Genomic DNA, 17241 nt, shown 5'->3' with positions numbered 1-17241 from the left:
TCGTGAGGAATGACTATTTGCCCAGAATGGCACCAGTGACTGTGAGCGGTCATCATTATCTTACAGCAAGGAAGTTGTATTCGGTGGGTCAGCAGGTTTGCTGAAAGGGTTAAGGACCTGCCTATCAAATGTACAAACATGAAGTAAGACTTCTCCAGGAACATGAACCTGCTTGAAACTGAAGGGCGTCATATTACGCTGAATGACCATGGGATCAGGTGGAGCTGTGACATCCCCAGGCCACCCTGTCAGCACTCTTAGTGGAAGGAAGTGCTGATGCGTGGCACAGGCAGTCCTTGGCACTGCCATGGCTGGTGCTCTCGCTGAATACACCCTCTTCTGGTCTAAGTTTGTGGAGAATCCCAAGTCAGCCATTCACGCCTTGGAGGAACCGTATTGTACCAGGAGGGGCATTCTCATCAATAACAGGGGGTAAGAGACAGCAATCATCACAGAAAGGTGATCTATATACAGTGTTAGTTAATGACTGGGTACCGATGGATTGCTTATATGAAGTGTTGGCCTGATTGGTGGCTAATTAGTGCTCTATGTTAGCTTTTCAGCTGAGATTTTAAAATGAGCTGACGCCTGCTCTCTCAGAGAGATTAAAAAAATGTTATTGTCAGATCATTTATCACAGTGCTGCTTGTGGGAAATAACCTAAATCAGCCACTCAGTGACCATTTGTTGCTATGTACTGATTTCTGTTGTGAGTATAAGCAGGAGTGCAGGAAATAATAAAGCACTAATCGCTGAAGGCAACAAACAAAACCATCAGCGCCCTGGTGCTGAAAATACTCTGTGGCTATAATTTGCTTGTGAGGACACAATTTGAGGACATATTTGGCATTAGCTATGAAGACCTCCATTAGAGAATTGTCTTTTTTAAAAATTCCTTTCAGTATTTATTGCCCCATCCCTAATTTCCCTTGAGAAGGTAGTGGATGAAATGCCAGTCAAGTGGGCTGCTTTATTCTGAGTGTTGTTGGAGCTGCCCCCATCCAGGTATGTGGGGATTACTCCAGCGCACTCCTGACTTGTGCCTTGTAGATGGTGGACTGGCTTTGGAGAGTCGGGAGATGAGTTACTCCCTGCTGAATTGCTAGCTTCTCACCCTCTCTTATAGTCACTGTTTGTTTATATGTGAGTCCAGTTCAGTTTCTAGTCAATGCTAATGGGTGTTGATGGTGGAGTGTTCAATGATGGTAATGCCATCAAATGTGAAGGCAACGATCAGATTCATTCTTGTGAGAGATAGCCATTGCTTAGCATTTGTGTGGCATAAATATGACTTGCCACTTACCAGCCCAAGCCTGGATTTGTATAAGATTTGCTGCATTTAGAACATAGAACATAGTACAGTCCAGGCTCTTCGGCCCTCGATGTTGTGCCAACCTTTTATCCTACTCTAAGCTCAAATTAACCTGCACATCCTTCATTATACCATCATCCATGCGTATATTCAAGACTCACGTAAATGTCCCTAATGTATCTGACTCTACCACCACCGCTGGCAGTGCATTCCACACACCCACCACTCTGTGTGTAAAGAATCTACCTCTGACAATTCCCCTAAATCTTCCTCCAAATCACCTTAAATTACATCCTCTCGTGATAGCCATTTCCGCCCTTGGAAAAAGTCTCTGGCCATCCACTCGATGCCTCTTATCATCTTGTACACCTCTATCAAGTCACCTCTCATCCTCCACTCCAATAAGAAAAACCCTAGCTCCCTCAACCTTTCTTCATAAGACATGCCCTCCAGTCTAAGCAACATCCTGGTAAATCTCGAATGCTTCCAAATTCGTCCTATAATTTGGTGACCAGAACTGAACACAATATTCAAAGTATCATCTGACCAGATTCTATAGAGCTGCAACATAACCTCATGGCTCTTAAATCAATCCCGCTGCTAATGAAAGCCAACACATCATACACCTTCTTAACAACCCTATCAACTTGGGTGGCACCTTTGAGGGGTCTATGGACATGGACAGCAAGATCCCTCTGTTCCTCCACGCTGCCAAGAATCCTGTATTCTGCATTCAAATTTGACCTTCCAAAATGAATCACTCCACACTTTTTCAAGTTGAACTCCATGTGCCACTTATCAGCCCAGTTCTGCATCTTGTCAATGTCCCATTGCAGCCTACAACAGCCCTCCACACTATCCATCATGTCACCAATCTTTGTGTCATCAGCACACTGACTGACCCACCCTTCCACTTCCGCATCCAAGTCATTTATAAAAATCACAAAGAGCAGAGGTCCCAAACCGATCCCTGCGGAACACCACTGGTCCCCAAGCTCCAGGCTGAATACTTTCCATCTACCACCACCGTCTGTCTTTGATGGGCTAGCCAATTCTGTATCCAGATTTCCCTGTATCCCATGTCGCCTTACTTTCTGAATGAACCTACCATGGGGAATCTTATCAAGTGCTTTGCTAAAATCCATGTACACCACATCCACTCCTAAACCTTCATCAATGTGTTTTGACCTGCTCCTCACAAAGCCATGCTGACGCTTTCTAATCAAACTATGGTTTTCCAAGTAATCATAAATCCTGCGTCTCTGAATTCTCTCCAATACGTTACTCACCACTGACATGAGACTGACTGGTCTGTAATTCCCATGATTATCTCTAGTCCCTTTCTTGAACAAGGGAATAACTTTTGCCACTCTGCAATCATCTGGCACTGCTCCAGTGGAAAGATCATCGTCAAAGGTGCAGCAATCTCTCCCCTCACTTCCTGTAGTAACCTTGACTATATCCCATCTGGCCCAGAGGATTTATCTATCCTTTTGATTTTCAAATTTTTCAGCACATCCTCCTTTTTAACATTCCATTGTCCTCAGAAACATCAAGGTCCCTCTCAGTAGTGAATACTGAGGCAGAGTATTCATTAAGGACCTCCCCTTCCACCTTCGACTCCAGGCATAAGTTCCCTCCACTATCCCTGATTGACTCTACCCTCACTCTGGCCATCCTCTTGTTCCTCACATAAGTATAGAATACCTTGGGGTTTTCCTTAATCCTGCCCGCCAATGCTTTTATATGTTCCCTTCTAGCTCTCCTAAGTCCATTCTTCAGAGCCCTCCTGGCTACCTTGTAACCCTCTAGAACCCTTTGTGATTCTTGTTTTCTCAACCTTAAGTAATCTTCCTTCTTCTTCTTGACTAGATGTTCCACATCTCTTGTCACCCAAGGTTCTTTCACCTTACCATCCCTTCCTTGCATCAGTGGGACAAACTTATCCAATACTATCAGCAAGTGCTCCCTAAACAACCTCCACATTCCTATTGTGCATTTCCCTGAGAACATCTGTTCCCAATTTATGCTCCATTATTTCTGCCTAATAGCATTGTAACTCCCCTTCCTCCAATGAAATACTTTCCCATACTGTGTGCTCCTATTCCTTTCCATGACTATAGTAAAGGTCAGGGAGTTGAGGTCACTGTCGCGAAATGCTGTCCCGCTCAGAGATTTGAGATCTGGCCTGGCTCATTGGGCGGCACGGTGGCACAGTGGTTAGCACTGCTGCCTCACAGCGCCAGAGACCCGGGTTCAATTCCCGCCTCAGGCGACCGACTGTGTGGAGTTTGCACATTCTCCCCGTGTCTGCGTGGGTTTCCTCCGGGTGCTCCGGTTTCCTCCCACACTCCAAAAAAATGTGCAGGTTAGGTGAATTGGCCACGCTAAATTGCCTGTAGTGTTAGGTGCAGGGGTAAATGTAGGGGAATGGGTCTGGGTGGGTGCGCTTCGGCGGGTCGGTGTGGACTTGTTGGGCCGAAGGGCCTGTTTCCACACTGTAAGTAATCTAATCTAAAAAAAAAATCCAATATGGCCTCCCCTCTAGTTGGCCTATCTACATAAATAGTCTGGAATCCTTCCTGGACACACCTGGCAAAATCTGCTCCATCCAAACTATTTGCACCAGGGAGACTCCAATCAGTGTTAGCCAAGTTGAAGTCACCCATGACAACAACCCTGTTACTTCTGCACCTTTCCAAAATCTGCCTCCCAATCTGCTCCCCCTCTGTTGCTATTGGGGGGTCTATAGAAAGCTCCCAATAAAGTGACTGTTCCTTTCCTGTTTCTGATTTTCATCCATACTGACTCTGTAGACAAACCCTCTTCGACGACCTTCCTTTCTGTAGCTTTGATACTGTCCCTGTTAGCAATGTCACTCCCCCACCTCTTTTACCTCCCTCCCTGTTCCTTTTGAAACAGCTAAACTCTGGAACATCCAACAACCATTCCTGCCCCTGAGACATCCAGGTCTCTGTAATGGCCATTGCATCATTGTTCCAAGTACTGATCCATGCTCGGAGTTTGTCACCCTTCTGACACTTCTTGCATTAAAATAGACACATTTCAACGCATCACATTGTCTGCAACTCTGCACTGTCAACTGTCTGTCCTTCCTCACAGACTCTCTGCACACTGTATCTGCCTGTTCACCAGTGACCCCATCCTCTGATCCATAGCTCCAGTTCCTATCCCTCTGCCAAACTAGTTTATAACGTCCCAAAGAGCTCTAGCAAACCTCCCACCCAGGATATTGGTGCCCCCTGGTTCGGATGTAACCCATCCTCTTTGTACAGGTCCTACCTTCCCCAGAAGGTATCCCAATGATCCACATATCTGAAGCCCTCCCTCCGACACCAGCTCTGCAGCCATGTGTCCATCTGCACTCGCTCTCCGTTCCTAGCCTCACTAGCTCATGGCACCGGTAGCAATCCTGAGATTACTGCTCCGCTCATCCTGCCTTCTAGCTTCCAACCTAACTCCCTATATTCACTTTTTAGTTCCGCATCCCTTTCCCTAGCTATGTAATTGGTACCGATGTGTACCATGCCTTCTGGCTGCTCTCCCTCCCCCTTAAGAATCCTGTAGACTCAATCTGAGACATCCCGGACACTGGCCCCCCGGGACAGAACATACCATCCGGAAGTCTCATTCACGACCACAGAACCTCCTGTCTGTTCCTCTAACCATTGAATCTCCTATCACTGTCACTCTCCTATTCTTCACCCCTTCCCTTCTGAGCCACAGAGTTAGGCTCAGTACCAGAGACCTGCCACTATGGCTTTCCTCTGGTAGATCATCCCCCCAATAGTATCCAAAGAAATATACTTATTTTTGAGGGGAACGGCCACAGGGGATCCCTGCACTGTCTGCCTATTCGCTTTCCCTCTCCTGATGGTCACTCAGCTAACTTTATCCTGTACCTGAGGTGTGACTACCACCCTATAACTCCTCTCTATTACGCCCTCCTCCTCCCGAATGATTCGAAGTTCATCCAGCTCCAGCTCCAGTTCCCTACCGCGGTCTGTGAGGAGCTGGAGTTGGGTGCCCTTCTCGCAGGTGAGCTCAGCAGGGACAGTAGTGGTGACCCTTATCTCCCACATCCTGCAGGAGGAGCCTGCAACTGCCCTCGCCTCCACCCTCTCTGCTCAAAATTACCAAAAGAGATTAAGAAAATCCTTACCTTACTAACCCTCCCCACACAGTCTTTCTTTTTTGGTTAGAGGAGGACGGGATGGAGACACTACACGTGTAGTGTTTCGGGTTCAGCCACTGCCCGAATATATCAGTTCACGTGCCCAGCAATCCCTGTGTCTGCGTCCATGTCCACCCCTTTTGAGCCTTCACTCTACCTATTCACATGGTAAATCTGTAAGAGGGGAATTTACCTTCCCGGCAGCCCCCGGTCCTTGCTCTCACCATTCCAGCTGCCGCAAATGGAGCTTATGATACAGGGAAGGCCATTGATGAAGCAGCTGAAGATGCCTGGGCCAGGGACATGACCCTGAGGGATTCCTGCAGAGATATCCTGGAGCTGACATGACTGACCTCCAACAATTACAACCTGCTTCCTATGTGCCGGATATGACTCCAACTAGTGGAGCGCATTCCCCTGATACCCCCTGACACCAGGTTTGTTCGGGCTCCTTTGGTCAAATGCAGCCTTGATGCCAAACGCAATTTCCCTCATCTCCGTTCTCATTGTCCTTGATTGGACCAAGACTGTAATGAGGTCAGGAGCTGAGTTGTGCTAGTGGAACTAAAACTGAGTGTCATTAAGCAGATTATTATTTTGCAATTGCTTTTTGGTAGCACTGTTGATGACCCTTTTCCAAACTTGAAGATTGAGAGTAGGCAGGGATAGGACAGTAATTCTCTGAGTTGGATTTGTCCTACTTTATGTGTATTGATGAGTTGTTCGAATCAATGGGTTTGCTTTCAGAAAAGGCTCAGCATTCCTTCACCCACCACATGATGCCACAGAGCTGTTTTTTGGGTTTTTAACCCCCACTTCGGTGCTCAGATGGGGGGCGGTTGGAACATATCCTTCTCCCACAGCAACCCATTAGGTTTCAGGCACTTCTTGCCACTTGCCTCAGAATCTGTGGGTCTCATCAACGCTGTCACCATGTTGCAAGGGTGAACATTCACAGGCTTTATTGAACATAACTCGACACAAGAGATAGTAAAAGAGGGCTTAGATACTTATGTACATGCTCAGTAGTTACTCTTAGAAGAAAGGTATAGTTGGCCTTTACTCCACAATGGAGTGCTTTAGGCACTGAGTGCTCCGGTATTTTGACACTCACTGTATAGCTACACACACATGAAACAATGGTCATTGGATGGGAATGTTTCCAGACGTTCCATCTGTGGGACTGCATTCCAACCCTAGCACATGTCAAAATAACACAACTGTGAGCAGAGAATATACAACCAGCATGCCTTTGTTTGCATTCACACTGTTGCTTTCCTGTATTGCTCTTTCTCGCCATCTAATCTAAACAGTGTAACTGCAGGAAGAAACCTCATCAGCTCTGGGACTGACAGCAGAGTGTCAGGATTGACTCTGATGTAAAATTACAAAACGCGAGAAATGGTAGGTCAGAAAGAAACAGGCTAATGAGACCACACTGCACCGCCTCCTCCTGGACATTCTGGTCCTTTTCACTCACACAGGACAAACCAAAACTATAATTGGTCTGACGATCAGTTAGCGGATGTCAATTTATTTAGATGCTGTAGGCGAAAGCAAAAGGCAGAATTATAGCTCATTAAAGAATCAGGACTGAAATGGAGATTTGCATTTGCATATGGCTTTTCATGATTTTGTGATATGATACCATGCTTTGTGACATGAAGGCATTTGGCAGCATGGTGGCACAGTGGTTAGCACTGCTGCCTCACAGCGCCAGAGACCTGGGTTCAATTCCCACCTCAGGCAACTGTCTGTGTGGAGTTTGCACATTCTCCCCGTGTCTGCGTGGGTTTCCTCCGGATGCTCCGGTTTCCTCCCACAGTCCAAAAATGTGCAGGTTAGGTGAATTGGCCATGGTAAATTGCCTGTAGTGTTAGGTGAAGGGGTAAATGTAGGGGAATGGGTCTGGGTGGGTTGCTCTTCGGAGGGTTGATGTGGACTTGTTGGGCTGAAGGACCTGTTTCCACACTGTAAGTAATCTAATCTTTAAAAAAAGTACTTTTCAATATAGGAAACATGGCAACCAACCTGCACACAGTAACCCCTGCGAACAGTACTGGGGTGTCACAATGGCTCAGTGGTTAGCACTGCTACCTCAGTGCCAGGGTTTGATTCCACCCTTGGGTGAATATCCATTAGGAGTTTGCATGGGTGCTGCTCTGATTTCCTCTCATAGTCCAAAGATGTGCAGGCTGGGTTGGTTAACCATGGGAAATGCAGGGGTCATTGGGGTAGGGTAGGGAGATGGGGCAGGGTGGGTTGCTATTTGAAGTATCGATGGGCCAAATGGCTTTTTCCACATTGTTAAGATTGTATGACCATCTAATCTATTTTTGTGGCTGAGGGATAAATATTGACCAGGATGTCAAGGAATGTACAATACGGATACTCCCCGTGAGTTTCTTTAACATTTGGAAAGTCAGTTTCATTACTGGTTGTGAGGCTTTAAGGCATTGTCTCTTCCCAGCCACTCGAGTGATGGCTGGCTGAAGGTAACAGGAAAACCATCTCCAAACAGATCCAGAGCTGGATGGTTAGAGCCGCCGCTGGGCTGGGCTTAAAACCCTTTCCTCCACTCAGCGAAGCTGCCCACCAAACTGATATCTAGTGAAGATGGATAGTCAACTCCTCCCTCCATCGTGAGGAAGAAGTGTTGACAATTTTCCAAGTCAAAAGTCTGGGCAGTTTATCTCCATTGGTGTTTAAATGGAGGAGTAACTCAATCCAAGTCTTTGCTCCAGTGAATACAGCCTTTAGAAACTTAATATGAATGGAAGAAAGGAAGTCTGCCTTTTCAACTGAATATATTTTCCAAACCTCTTGCAAGGGGTGGGTAATGTGTTCAATTTGGACTATTGTTGAAATGGCTACTCTGGTTGCTTTTTGGTGATCACCCCTTTTTCAGTGGTGACTGTGTAGTGAAGATTCTTGCTTAATGTCAAAGTTTCCTCATCGCCTCCTCCTGGATATTCTGGCTGTGTTCCAGCTCTGGTATCTAACAATGTCTGTATTCCCTTTCAGAATCCTGGTCAATGAAGCCGAGACCCCTCAGAGGCGATTGGAGCAACAGGTACCTTCAGTGTTTTCTTCAACTGCTACATATTGTGATGATGCTGTGGCTTTAAGAGTTTATTTTGATCTGGTTTTTTTTTTGAAGAGTGGTTTTAAGGCAGAGGTTCTGAACTGTCTACCAGAGCCACTAGATAAATAGTGTGTGAGGCCTTGGATTTTTTAAAAGTTGGAACAATAGAAGCAGCCTGAATGGGTGGGGTCAAGCTCCCACAGGACAAGGAGTTTTAGTTTTAGCTTTCAGCAGTTGTTGCTGGAGGGTTGGAAGCTGCAGTAAATCTCTCCCATCTGTGACACTCTCTCAGAGTACTTTTGATATTTTTCCTCTTGGGTAAATGAAGTTGTATATGAGATTTTCTGTTTTCTGAATTTGCCTTTTGTAAGGGTGTGGTTATGGGATGTTACTATAGTGAAGCAGTTCATTAGTAATAGTTACTGTATCTATTATTTTGTTAGCTTTCCAATAGGGTTAGATCATTCCAATTCCTTCTTTCTTTTGTTGTATTTTAACAAAGCAGATGAATAACGAGTATTTTGCTTTAAATTGCATCTGGAATGTAATACCTCATATTATCTTTAAAATGAGTAAAGTTAAAGTCTACACTATCTTCTGACTATTTTGAGGAGGTTTGGTCTGGTCCATAACTATATGAATGGTCAACCATTAAAAAGAGTTACAGCATTAAAAGAAATTGTGCGCATTTCTGCACTAAATAGTTTTAAATTAATGTTCCTTGTCAAGGGAAATGATTCCTCCTGATATACTCTGCAAAAACCTCTCTTAATTTTGAACACCCTCACTAACTTGCCCCTTGACCTTTTATGCTCTAATATTTTATCTTAACAGACAGCACCTTCCCCTGGTCGTCTTCAGATAGTGCTGTGGGATTTTTTACACCAAGTTGAAATGGGCCTTGATTTGATATCCACTCAAAAGACAGCTCCTCTGACAGTGCAGCACTCCCTCAGTGATGCTGATATCTTCCAGTTCACTCAAAGACTCTAAGCTGCCATGGGAACCTTCACATCTATTTGCATGTTATTGTCTGGGGTTACAGCTAGAGCTAGGAGAAAGTGAGGACTGCAGATGCTGGAGTTCAGAGTCAAAAAGTGTGATGGCTAAAAAAACACAGACAGTCAGGCAGCATCCGAGGAGCAGGAGAGTCAAAGCTTCGAGCATAAGCTCTTCATAGCCACATTCCTGATGAAGAGCTTATGCTCGAAATGTTGATTCCCTGCTCCTTTGGATGCTGCCTGACTGGCTGTGCTTTTCCAACACCACACTCTTTGACTCTTATAATTAGGGTTGGAGAGATTCTAATTTTTTTCCCTCGTCATTTGGCTGATCAGGAATCTCTCCCTCTCTAACTTTGGCGTGTGTTGGAAGGATTTACAATTTCATCCCCTACCTGTTGGACTGCTTAATGACTGCAACATCTTGTCCATCAAGCCCTAGTATGGGACCCAAACCCTGAGCTTCTGGCTCAGAGGCAAAAACAATACCCACAGCCCCTCACTCCCTGCTCGCCACACTGAAATATCTAGGACAATCTATATAAATTGAGGCTGGGTATAAAAGGTTTTCAATACGTCCTTGACAAGTCAGTGTATTTCAGTTACACCTCTTAGATTAGGTGCCTGGACAAGGCAAGGACAGATGAGGATGGTTGGAGAATCGGCTGACTGGCAAAAGGTGGAGAAAAGGGATAAAGTGATCTTTTTCAGGATGGTAGTTGGTGCTGTAGTGGAGTTCCGCAGGAGCCAATATGGCGACCAAATCTATTCACATTATACAGGGCTTTGTTGCTAAGGTTGCAGATGACACAAAGATAGCTGGAGGGCCAGGTAGTGTTGAGGTAGCAGGGAGGCTGCAGAAGCACCTGACAGGTTAGGAGAGTAGGCAGAGGGAATACAATGTGGGAAAGTGTAAGGTTACGCACTTTAGTAGGAAGAATAGGGGCACAGACTATTTTCTAAATAGGGAAATGCCTCAGAAATCTGTCCACAAAGGGACAAGGGAGTCCTATTTCAGGATTCTCCGAAGGTTAACTTACACGTTCAGTTGGCAGTTGGGGAGGCAAGTGAAACGTTAGCTTTCATTTCAAGAGGGCTGGAATACAAGAGCAGGGAGGTACTGCTGAGGCTGTATAAGGCTCTGGTCAGACAGTATTTGGAATTTTGTGAGCAGTTTTAGGTCCCACATCTAAGAAAGGATGTGCTGATGTTGGAGGGGGTCCAGAGGAGGCTTACAAGAATCACAGCATCCCTACAGAGTGGAAACAGGCCATTTGGCCCAACAAATCCACACTATAATGGACGGCACAGTGGCACAGTGTTTAGCACTGTTGCCTCACAGCGCCAGAGACCCGGGTTCAATTCCCGACTCAGGCGATTGACTGTGTGGAGTTTGCACATTCTCCCCGTGTCTGCGTGGGTTTCCTCCGGGTGCTCCGGTTTCCTCCCACAGTCCAAAGGTGTGCAGGCCAGGTGAATTGGCCGTGCTAAATTGCCCGCAGTATTAGGTAAATGTAGGGGAGTGGGTGGGTTGCGCTTCGGCGGGTTGGTGTGGACTTGTTGGGCCGAAGGGCCTGTTTCCACACTGTAAGTAATCTAATCTAACTCTCCGCTGGTGAATGGAACCAGGGGTGAAGGGCTTGTCATATGTGGAGTGGTTGAGGATTCTAGGTTGTACTTGATACACTTTAGAAGGATGGAGTGCAGGGGGAATCTGATTGAAACCTACAGAATATTAAGAGGCCTGGATAGTGTGGATGTGGAGAAGATGTTTCCAGCATTAGGAGAGACCAGGACCCAAGGCACAGCCTCAGAATGAAGGGACAACTTTTAGAACTGAGATGAAGAGGAATTTCTTCAGACACCTGGTGGGGAATTTGTGAATCATAGAATCCCCACAATGTGGAAGCAGGCCATTTGGCCCTTCGAATCCACACTGACCCTCCACAAGACCATTCCACTCAGACTCACCCCCCTACCCTATCCCTGTAACCTTGCATTTTCCCATTACCAATCTATCGAGCCTGCATGTCCCTGGACAATGGGCAATTTAAGATGGTCAATCTACCTAACCTGCACATCGTTGGACTGTGGGAAGAAACCAGAGCACCTAGAGGAATCCACGTAGACGCCTAGTTCCCTGGTGCTGTGAGACAGCAATGCTAACCACTGAGACACTGCGCCGCACTGTGGAACTTATTGTTGTAAAAGGCTGTGGAGGCCAAATCACTGAGTATATTTGAGAAAGAGATTGATTAGTAAAGAAATCAAAGGGGAGAAGGCGCTGATCGAATGGCAAAGCAGATTTGATGGGCCAACTGGCCTAACTCTGCTCCTACCTGTTATAGTCTTATGATCTAATAACTTATCAACCTCTCATTTGATCTTTGCTCCCTCTACAGGCAGGTAACTCTCTCAGGCCTCCGGCCTCCATTCTGAATTGTTCCATTTATGAAATTTCTGCCGTACATTTCCAGACTGGTTGCTAATCTAACTGGCCATTTTAAATATGGGAGCTGAGATGATGGTTGCTGGCAAGCCATCACTCAGACCCAAGCCTGACCCTCATCCAATTCTCAGCAGCTCTTGGCTCTCACATGCAATTCCCAGCAGAACCACCAGGGGGCAATCAGGGGCAGCAGCCAATGGCACAACACTGCAGTTCCTGAGTCAGCAATCCTGAGGCAGACTGTCGCTTCAGCACATAACACCGCAAACCCAAAATCTGGAGAACCATTAACTACTCATCCTTATTATGCAATCCATTTGGCAGATTGTTTGAACTTGCATTCATATAGCATCTTGAATGTTAATAAGCGAGAGGTATTGTCAAACTAAATTTGACACTGATGAGCGGAGATATTTTAGAACAGAAATCCAAAAGCTTTGTCAAAGAAGCAGTTTACCTCGTGGAACATTTGAACCCTGCCCTCAGGCCCAGCAACTTCGCTCCTGCGAGAATTTTACTCCTTTCTGGGGTCTCCACCACTCCTCCCAAATGCCAGTGTATTCAAATGTTAATGTGTACATGAGCAAGCATGCATTTTTGGGTGATACCTTGTATATGCAAGTGAGCACATAAGTGGTTTGCTGAGTGTGCTTGTGTAAGTGTGCATATGTACATGCAAGCATATGTGAGAGAACATTTTTGTATGTCTATGTTTTTGTGTGTGCACCTGTATGTGAGGGAGTGTTTATATGTGGGGATATGTGTGATGTGTGTACACATACGTGTGAAATCATGTTTGTGTATCCATGTGCCTGTGTGTGTGCCTGTGTGTGTTTGTGTGTGAGAGAGATTGTTTGTGTGTTTGTGTGAACACGTGTGTGAGAGTGTTTGTGTGCGTGTTTTTCTCTTTGGAAGTATGTGAGAATTTGTGAGTGCATGTATGTGAATGTGAGAGAGTGTTTGCGTGTGAGAAATCATTTATGTGTGCTTTGTGAGTTTTTGTGTGTGTGTATGAGTTTGTGTTTGCATGTGTGTATGAAATTGTGTTTATGTGAGATTGAAAGTTTGTGTGTACAAGTGTGAGTGTTTGTGCATGTGAGAACATTGTGCATATGCGTGTAAGCATGTGTGCACGTGTGTGTGAGTGCTTGTGTCTGTGTGTGCATATATATGGATGAATGTGTGTGAGTGTGCATGATAGGGTTGGGGTTTGTGTGTGCATGTGTGTGTGTGAGTATTTGTATTTGTGTGCACAATCATTGGGACAAATGTGGATTACTTAAGGAAAGCCAGTGTAATTTTCTTAAAGATAGATCATGCTATCCAATTTATTTGTCCATGAAGTGAAAAATGAGGGTCGATGTAGGTATTATGCTTGATGTATATACAAACTTCCAAAGGTCATTTAACATATTGTACCAAATGATAGGCTCCCAGATCATTGAAGGTGAAAGGGTGGGCTGAGGTCTTGGTTAAAAAGTCATATGGGAGCCTGGGCTGAATAATCAGGGGCAGAGTCCACAAAAACAAGGGAGTCTGGCTGAGCCCTTATAAAGCGTTGGTTCAGCATTGACGGGGGCATGGGTTGGAAGAGAAGCAGAGCAGTGTGACAGTGGGGTGCAGCCAAAGTGAAAATTTAAGGCTCCACTTAGAGGCAGCTTAAAGGGCCCACTGACAATTCACCTCATGCCGTGGAATGAAAAGATTAAAGAGAGGTCTGTGCCCATTTCTTCAATGAGCTAACTGTCTTGGCTCCTCTGAAATACAATCTTAAGTCTGCCTGAGGATACCCACTCTGTCCCTGACCTGGCTCAGTAATACCAACACTTCCCAAAGGCTTTTAAGCCATCGATTCTCAGAAGTTTATTGGTCAGTGAGCTTGGAGACAGCCAGTTAGGAGGGCACCACTGCGGAAATAAATCTGCCAGTCTGACTCCTGGTAAGTGTATTGGGTCTCACTGATAACGTACAGAAGCCTGTGAGAGAATTCTACATATTGTGCCCAGGACGGGTCACCACACTTTAGGAAGGCAATAGAAAAGATGCAGATAAAGTTCCTGAGGATGGTTGCATGGATAAGGGACCTCCATCCCAAGGATAGATTGGAGAAGGTGAGGGTCCTTTCCTCAGAGAACAGAAGGTTGAGGGGAGATTTCCTCACTCTTCAAAATCATGATGGGGCTTGTTAGAATTACCAGGTAGAAACAGATTCCATTGGCTCAATAATCAAGGACACAGAATATAAACTGGTTAGCATGAGGGAAAATGAGACCATAACAAAAATTCAGTTCTATGTCGGAAGTCCCTCCAGTCTGGAATATACTACCTGAAAGAGCGTTGTAGATTCAGCCACGACTGTCAAAATGGAAATGGATAAGCACTTGAAGAGAAACAATTTCAGGACTAAAAGGAAAGAACTAGTGAGAGTGGTCTTATCTAAAACGTTTGAGCAGGAAGCTGTCATGCAGATAATGGTTGAATGGTCCTTTTCAATGTTACAAATGTTCAATGGCTTAGTGTTGCAAATGTGTTCATCCTGGTAAATGTATGGGACGAATGGCCTCCATTTGTGCTGTATCCATTCCCTGATCCTGTGCCTCTGTGTCTGTGTTGGTTTGTGGCCAAGCTGTGTGCACAGGCCCAATCTCAATGGAAATCTGGATCACACATGTCTGTAAGCCATTCTCTGGAACATGGTGGGCCCTGTACTGGTCTGGCACACAGATTGCTGTAAATGAGCTGGGCTGAGTCATGGGATTCTGATTGATGTCCTGGGATTTCACTGGAGGGGCCAGGGAAGAATCACACAAGGTTTTAAATTGGGAATGGCCCAGGGCCATTGTGCATGACTTGTGGCATGCAGCGACTCAGCTGGTGGGCTCCTGTACTTTTGGATTTGGCAATTCACGTGAAACTCTCAGAGAAGTATAAAACCCTCAGCTTTGCAGTCCCTCTGTGCTGATGTGAACTGCTCACTAGAAAATGAGGTCGACTGAAAATGACCTCACAATCTAATGTAAGAACCTAAGCCATGGAAGCTGGAGGGATCACTTCACTTTGTCATTGAATATCTGATCTTCAAAATCAACTTCACTTTTCCACCCAATCCCTAGGTTCCTTGATTTCCTTAGCATCCAAAAATCTGTCTCTCTTGACCTTAAATAAACTCAGTGACTGAACATTCTCAACCCACCTTGGAGGAGAATTCTAAATGATTCACATTTCTCCAGCTACTTTTTCATCACAGTCTGAGATAGTCTTATTCTGAGGCTATGTCCTTACTTCTAGACTCTCCAGGCCAGAGAAAACAATCCATCAGTGTAAAGCTGACAAACCCCTTTCAATGAGATTACCTTCCAGTCTTTGAAACTGCAGAGATTCCATCTGTCCTCATAGACAGCCCTGTCATCCCAGCAATCCATCTAACAAACCTTCTTAAACTCTCTCTAGGACACATATACTTATCATTAGGTAGGGAAACCAAAATTTAACACAGTTCCAACCAAGGGGTCATTAAAGTCCTGTAAACTATAGCAAACCCTCTTTACTCAATAGTACCCTGTAATAAACACCATTTTAATCAATATTTCTGATTACTTACTCTACCATTAGAATCCATACAATGTAGAAACAGGCCCAACACTGACCCTCTGAAGAGTATCCCACCCAGACCCATTCCCTTTTGCTCCACATTTCTCCTGACTAATGCATCTAGCCTACACATCCCTGAACACAATGAGCAATTTAGCATGGCCCATTCACCGAACCCATGTGTTGGAGCAAACCCACGCAGACAATGTCTAAACGCCAGACAGTCACCTGAGGCTGGAATCGAACCCAGGTCCCTGACACTGTGAGGCAGCAGTGCTAACCATTGAGCCACCCTTTCTGTGTTTCTTACTGTACAGAGTGTAATTCTCAGTCGCAAAAACACTGATGGTCAAAGGCCGACCATTTCCGATTTCCGTTCCTTCAATATTATCTCTGTTTGCAATATTCTCATGTTGATTGGAGCGGGCATTTGTTGCCCATCTTGAGCTGCCCACTCCAACAACTTGTGATGGTCGATCTTCTGCTGCTGCTGTTTTTGACACAATCAGAGAGAATGCCACTTCAGAGGGCAGTTGGGAGTTGAGCTCAAAGCAGGAACCAAGTAACTCTGGTTATATGGAGCCCAGTGGAGACTCTGGGTAAAGATTAAAGAAATTAGTTGTATACCAGGGTCCGGAGGATTGCTTCTCGTGTGCCCATTTGATGAAGGGGTCCAACTGGAAAGCAAGTGGAGGCAGAGCTAATGGGCCTTGATTCAAAAGGGAAAAATCTCCCGTTATATTTCAAAATGTTTTAATGTTACGGTTACCATGGTTTGAGACAATTTCACATCACCATTAGTGCTCATGGACTAACCATTGGTGAGAACTTCTTTAAATAATGCAATGGGATCTCATATGGGCCTTGGTCTAATGCCTCATTGAGACAGACTCTCTGACAAAACAGCACTCTGTCAGTACTGCATTGAAAGCATGTCTGCGTACATCCGATATATTTAATCAGTGTTCTTTTTGAAAGAGCCTTTCAGAATAAAATAGAATGGTCTTTATTATGACATGCACTTGAATGGGTGCAATGAAATGTTTGTAATATTGCCTCTCGGTGCCACCTTAGGTACAGGGTACCTCAGTACAGATACAAGTGTTGTTACAGAATAGAAATCGTAAATGAAAAATAGGCAAACATGGGAATACAGAGGTTTAAAGTCCAGAATGAGAATAAGAAGTGTCTTCAGAGAACTCAAGTGATAGTACTCTTCCACTGAGTCTGTCCTGCTGGGCTTCAGAACACGAGGCCTTGCTGCCTCAGTCCCATACTCACCTCCAGGATTTGTCCCCCTGGCTAGCCCGTACTCGTTCTGCTCCCACTCGAGGCTCCGGCCTGTACTAATTCTGCTCCCACTCCAGGCTCCGGCCTGTGCTCGCTCTGCTTCTGCTCCAGGCTGTGCTTGCACTGCCCCTGCTCCGGGCTTTGGCCTGTGCTCACTATCTTCACATTCCAGGCTTAAGACTGTGCTCGCTCTGCTCCTACTCCAGGCTCTGGCCTGTGCTCACTCTGCTCCCACTCCGGGCTCCAGCCTGTGCTCACTCTGCTCCCACTCCGGGCTCCGGCCTGTGCTCACTCTGCTCCCACTCCGGGCTCCGGCCT

General features: G+C 45.6%; 1 protein-coding gene across 7 annotated transcripts in view; it reads left to right on the top strand.

Annotated features, from left to right (window-relative positions):
- Positions 1 to 288: 288 nt before the first annotated feature.
- LOC122562946 (tubby protein homolog) overlaps positions 289 to 17241 on the top strand; it is a 131131-nt gene continuing 114178 nt past the window's right edge. For all 7 annotated transcript variants that reach the window (XM_087973699.1, XM_087973704.1, XM_087973703.1 and 4 more), the window contains exons 1-2: positions 289 to 432; positions 8532 to 8580. In XM_087973699.1, coding sequence (XP_087829825.1) covers positions 308 to 432; positions 8532 to 8580 — 174 coding nt within the window. In that variant the 5' untranslated portion in view covers positions 289 to 307. The remainder of the gene's footprint in view (positions 433 to 8531; positions 8581 to 17241) is intronic.

Source organism: Chiloscyllium plagiosum, unplaced genomic scaffold (assembly GCF_037043375.1).
Source record: "Chiloscyllium plagiosum isolate Xiang-an unplaced genomic scaffold, Cpla_swu_hap1 HiC_scaffold_26, whole genome shotgun sequence".
Lineage (NCBI taxonomy): Eukaryota > Metazoa > Chordata > Chondrichthyes > Orectolobiformes > Hemiscylliidae > Chiloscyllium > Chiloscyllium plagiosum.
The sequence above is the reverse complement of the archived record's forward strand: the minus strand, read 5'-3'. Positions and strand labels throughout refer to the sequence as shown.